The 5,409-nt window shown below is 67.6% G+C and overlaps 1 protein-coding gene across 1 annotated transcript in view; it reads right to left on the bottom strand.

The window, feature by feature from the left end:
- The window catches only part of LAMA5 (laminin subunit alpha 5), a 48,602-nt gene that overhangs the window by 12,959 nt on the left and 30,234 nt on the right, over positions 1 to 5,409 (bottom strand). The window contains 13 exon segments of the mRNA XM_024750178.1: positions 135 to 248; positions 739 to 969; positions 1,563 to 1,646; positions 1,751 to 1,852; positions 2,038 to 2,193; positions 2,303 to 2,443; positions 2,639 to 2,783; positions 2,985 to 3,189; positions 3,497 to 3,708; positions 3,787 to 3,902; positions 4,446 to 4,585; positions 5,172 to 5,353; positions 5,386 to 5,404. Of these exon segments, the coding sequence (XP_024605946.1) occupies positions 135 to 248; positions 739 to 969; positions 1,563 to 1,646; positions 1,751 to 1,852; positions 2,038 to 2,193; positions 2,303 to 2,443; positions 2,639 to 2,783; positions 2,985 to 3,189; positions 3,497 to 3,708; positions 3,787 to 3,902; positions 4,446 to 4,585; positions 5,172 to 5,353; positions 5,386 to 5,404 (1,847 nt within the window).

The raw sequence follows: 5,409 nt of genomic DNA, 5'->3' as shown, positions 1-5,409 counted from the left end.
CCTGCAGGACTCCGCCCACTGCCAGCAGGTGCCCTGCCCGGGGCCCCTCCCCTCCCCTCCCCCAGACCTCAGCGTACCTGTAACTACTGACCAAAGGCCCCCTGGTCTTCCCTACCCTGTGGGGCCCCACTCACCACGCAGATACCCGAGCCAGGGAGGCAGCGGTCTGAGTGGCCATGGCACTGACAGGGGATGCAGCGACCCAAAAAGAGACCTTTGACGTCCCGGTAGTAGCCAGGGGCGCATTCCTGGGGACGGGTGGGCATCAACAGTCAGGAAAGGAGGCGGGGCCAGCCTGGTGTGGGGGCAGCCGGGGACCCCGCTCCTGAGCCTGACCGACCGCTGAAGGCAGTCACCGCCCACAAAGCCAGGCAGATGCCGCGGGCTCAGGGGACCACCTCCTGTTCTCCAAACACCTCTCCCAGGCGGGCGGAGGGAGGGGAGGGGGGTTCGGTGGATGCTGTCTGGGTAAACCGTGGACGTGGGAAGGACTGGGCACTGAACAGATGGAGACCAGCCGTGTGCACGGGGGGCCGGGCAGGGGGCAGGTGACAGCGGGTTAGCAGACGGATAAGCAAGTGGCCGGCTCAGCCTGTGGTGGGAAGGTCAGCTGCCGGGAGCGAGATACCCAGCTGGTAGGAGGAGGGGTGGACTGAGATGGAGACGGAGGCCAGGCGTGGACGCGCGGGGCAGGGCGACCGGTCGGTGGCAGCCCGGCGCCTGCCCCCGCCACCTCACCTGGCACGAGTCCCCGCGGTAGTTGGCAGGGCACATGCACAGCTCCACGTTGCTGGCCGGAGGTCCCCCGCCCACCTCGCTGGCCACCTCCAGCGCCACCCTGCGCAGGGAGATGGCCGAGGAGGTCTGCGAGAAGAGGGCGCGGATGTGCAGCTGCTCCAGGCCGGCCAGCACCATCATGAGCTCCTCGCGGGACACGGCGCTGCGCGTCTCCATGTGCCGGAAATTGCCCTGCGAGGCCGTGACAGGGCCTCAGTGCGGCCGCCGCAGCGGGGCGCAGCACGAGCCCAGGACAGACCCTCCCGCGGGGGGTGGGGGCACGCAGGGCACGTGGGGGGGGACACGCGGTACAGGTGAGTGACGTCTGATCTGAGAGGCAAAGACTTTAACGCACGAAAGCACTAACTGCAAATGAAAAATGAACGACTTGAGTACGTCAAACGCAAGAACGTCTGTTCATCAGAGAAGATCTTACAGAAAGACACACAGGCTACAAGAGTACAGACTAAGAGAAGACAATCGCAGCTCTGAAGCCAGGACACAGGGTGAACCTCAAGAGTAACACAAGACCCCTCGGAAAGGAAATGGACGAAAGACACAAGCTGGTGGCCTGCAGAGGGAACCCCAGGGCCAGGCGTCAGAGGAGCTGCTCACCCGTCAGGGATCAGGGGTTTGCAAGCCAGCAGTCGGCCCAGGAGCGTAAGTTACCCCCACGGGGAACCAGAAAAGAGGTGTGCTGATGAGGGTGCCGCCCGCTCCTGGGCCCTGTTTTCTGCCACGGAGAGCAGCCCCTGCAGCCTTGGGGGCCAGAGACGGCTGCTCACCTCCACCAGCTGCAGCTCCCCGCGGTGAACGTGGCCGGGTGCCGGGTACACTGGCTCCAGGAACGCGATGCTCATCTGGTTGCCCTGGGGAGGCGTGTGGGCGGATGAGGGCCAGGAATCGGGCTGCCCGCAGTCCCGGCTTGGCTGTGCCCGCTGCCCGCCCTTGCCAAGACCACCCGGTGGGCCACCTGCAGCACCACGTCTGGTCTGCTCTCCGTGGGGATGAACACGTCTCCCCGCTGGGTCTCCGAGTGCAGTTCGTAGTGGAGGGTCCCGCCGTAGGACGACACCTGGAGGCCGGACAGAGGGATGCGACCTGGCCAGACCCCGTCCACGGGCCCAGAGTCGACGGCAGTGGTTCTAGGCACCCTATCCCTCCCTGGACACCAGCATCCTCACTGCCGGCCCCCCCAGGCCTCCAGGAGGTCCTGGACACCCTCCGGGTGCCCTCCCAGGGGCTGACTGGCCTGCTCACCCGGTCCCCCAGGTAGGAGGGTGGGGCCTGCCAGTACAGCTCGGGGAAGGCCTCAGGCACGCGCCGCAGGTCCGCGCGAAGCAGTGTCGCCTCCGCCTGCCGGGGCACCACCTGCCGGTCACCACTCAGCAGCGTCCAGCCCTCCATGTCCACGAACTGCAGGGCACATGGGTGGGAAACACAGGCGCATGCCCTCGCGTATCACAGGGCCCCGTCCTACGTCTCAGACCCCCTCCCTGAGTCCCCTCCCGTCCTGCCCGCACACCTCCCGGCGGGCGTAGGCGGAGCTCCGGCAGCGATCCGTGGCCCCGAAGCAGAAGCAGCGGGTGCAGCCTTTCGGGTTGGCAACGTCCAGGGAGAATGTCCCAAGGCGGCACTGGTCACACCGCGGGCCCTGCACGTTCTCCTGGGGGCGGGAGGGCACGACAGGGCAGGGTGGTCAGCTGTGTGCCCGTGTTGGCTGTCACCCCACAACTGGGCTGACTGTCCCAAAGGTGCCAGGAAGCTCCAACCTCCCAGAGAGAACGAAGGTCCGCTGAGCAGACAAGACGAGGGACGGGGTGGGGTCGTGTCGGCAGGTCTGGCCCCAGACCGCCCTCACCTTGCAAGAGCACTGGCCTGTGAGGGGGTCGCATGTTCCAGGGGCAGAGCCTGCTTCGTGGCAGTCGCAGGGGCGGCAGCTGGGGAAGCCGTGGAACCCGGGAGCACAAGTGTCACAGCGGCGTCCGGCCACGTTGGGTCTGCACCTGCCGTGAGGGTTCAGGAGCCGCTGGGCCTCTCCTCCACCTGGCCCCTCACACTGACACGAGAGACCAGAGGTGCCCCCCACCAAGGTGGTGCCCCCCTGAGCGCCGGGGACACTACCAGGGGCTGGATGGGTTCAGGGCTCAGTGGCAGGTGACCCGGGACTGCCCCGAGGCCACGGGGACCCGCACCCTGGTGCTCACTTGCACTGGCCACTGTCCACATCACAGGTGGGGTCCATGAGTTCCTGGACGCCGGGCCCCGAGCAGTTACACTCCTCACAGCCGACCAGGGGGTGGCAGCCAAAGGTCTGCGGCTGGCAGATGACGCAGTCGGGTGGGACGGTGCGCGGCGGGCAGATGCACTGGCCCGTGAGCTCGTCACAGAGGCGGCCGCTGCAGTCACAGGCTGTGGGGCGCGTGCACAGGCCCCGGTCAGGGGACCCGACGGCAGACCTGGGGACGCTGAATGGCGGGTGGAGGGGGCAAGGCCACCCTACCCCCAGCCTGGTTCCACCCAGCTCCGGGCCCCAAGCCCCAGGCAGCTCCTCTGACGTGGCGTCAGCTGGGCAGAACTGCTGTCTAGTCCCTGGAACCTCCTGTAAGGCCTGGGCCCTCGCAGACAGGACGTGGCAGGGCCGGTCCACCAGGAACGTGCTCCTGGCCACTGCTTCCTGGAGGCACCCCTGGACGTTCCCGCGGACTGGGGTACTCACGCCTGCAGCTGGGGAAGCCCCAGTAGCCAGTGGCACAGCGGGAGCAGTCACGGCCTATGACGTGGGCGCGGCAGGGACACTGGCCCCCGAACGGCTCACACGTGGGTCCCGCGGCGCCCACCTCATGGCAGCTGCACGGCCGAGCCCCGTTGTTATAGAAGAGGGAGAGGGAGGTGGCGGCGTTGCGGCAGAAGGATGACGAGCTGGAGGAGCTGGGGTGAGGGCGGGTGGTGAGGCCAGCTCCCAGCCCGGCCCCTACCCTGCTGCCCCCGGCCCCGAGCCCGGCCCACCTGACGTGGTAACCGTGGGTGGCGCACTGGCTGATGAAGTCGTAGGATTTGTCCAGGGGCTCCTCCCGGAAGTAGCTGGGGCTGTAGGCATCTTCGGGGACCACCAGCACATACTCCTAGAGCATCAAGGCCTGGTCACCTTCCCGCGGGCCCAGCGAAGGGTCCAGGTCGGGGGTGGGTGCCGGAGCCCACCGGCAGGGGCCGACGCCAGGGCTTCTCTGCCACAGGCCAGGGTCTGGCCGGGCAGCTAAGGAAGCGGTGACGATATCACACCCTGGCCCGGGGCCCCAGCCAGGCTGCCAGGTGCTGGGTCCCTCCTGGGGGCCACTCAGAGGGGAGGCCAGCCTCTGTGGCCAAACGGAAGTTTGGGGAGTGTGAGGAAGGGCCCAGGCTCCTGGCACCCCGTCCACCCCTTTTTGCCGGACGCCTCCCTCTCCAGGAAGGCCACTCTGACCAGCAGGGCCCCAGGGAGCTGCTGGGCAATATCTTGGCTCCTGGACCCCCTCAGGAGCCTCTCGTGATGGGCCTGGAGGTCCCCAGAGGCTGCTGCCCCTGGCACCTGGCCCAGGGTTGGGCCGCGGCAAGCAGGGGACACACTCTGGCAGAGCGACTGACAGTGGTACGACAGGTGGAGGACGACTACCAGCCCGAGAACTCACCAGCCAGAGCCAGCGGCCCTCGGGCACACGCACGGTCACAGTGAGCTCACTGTCGGTCACGTCCAGGACGGCCCGGCCCTCACACACCACCAGGGTGCGGCAGCCGTAGGCGTGCGGGCAGAAGCTGGCGTTGGCATGGCCTGGAGGTGAGGAAAGGCAGGTCAGTGGTCCCAGCACACACACAGCGCCTCACCCCAGGCTTGGGACACTCCTGGAGTCACCAGGGAGGAGAGGATCCCAACGACAGCACCCACCACCGAGGACCATGCCATCCCTGAACAAGACACACGTGTGTGACCCGCCTGGAGACCCACGGGGCTGGGCCCACTTGTGCTACGTGAATCGGCTGTGGTCACACACGAGGCCCCACGAGGTGCAGCTTCCCGGGCTCGTCAGAGCAGAATGCAACAGACGTGCACGGACCCGGGTCCCACAGCGAGCCCTTGATCACCCAAGCACAGGACGGGGTGAACTCTGAATCACAGCACAGATGTGAGGGGCAGGGCCTGCCACACACAATGGGCCCTGGGGCACCTCATGTGAGAGCTGATGGCAGGATACGGCACGTGGCCCTGTCACAGCCAGACAGCGGGCACCGAGCCACGGCCCCTGTGAGCTGTGGACCCAGCACGCGCCCCATCCACGTCATGTATGGTATCACGCGATGGGCCGTGTGGACGAGACCCCCGAGAGCCTCCTCGCCCCGGGGTCCGCCCCTCTGCTTACCCTGCCAGACACGACCCCCGTTGATGAGGACCTCCACAGCGAAGGTGGGGTGGGCCGGCTGGTAGCCGTGCAGCAGGAAGGCGTAGCGGCCCAGGGCGGGCACGTGGGTGGTGAAGACCACGGTGCCCTGTGCCGGGGGGAGCAGCTCCGGTGAGTGGGCAGAGATGCAGGAGTATCAGGGGCTGTAAGTCCCACCCCAGCCACCCACCCCGGCCCTGGCCCCGGCCCCGGCCCACAC

This window comes from Neophocaena asiaeorientalis, unplaced genomic scaffold (assembly GCF_003031525.2).
Source record: "Neophocaena asiaeorientalis asiaeorientalis breed wild unplaced genomic scaffold, Neophocaena_asiaeorientalis_V1.1 scaffold606, whole genome shotgun sequence".
In the NCBI taxonomy this organism is placed as follows: Eukaryota; Metazoa; Chordata; class Mammalia; order Artiodactyla; family Phocoenidae; genus Neophocaena; species Neophocaena asiaeorientalis.
The sequence above is the reverse complement of the archived record's forward strand: the minus strand, read 5'-3'. Positions and strand labels throughout refer to the sequence as shown.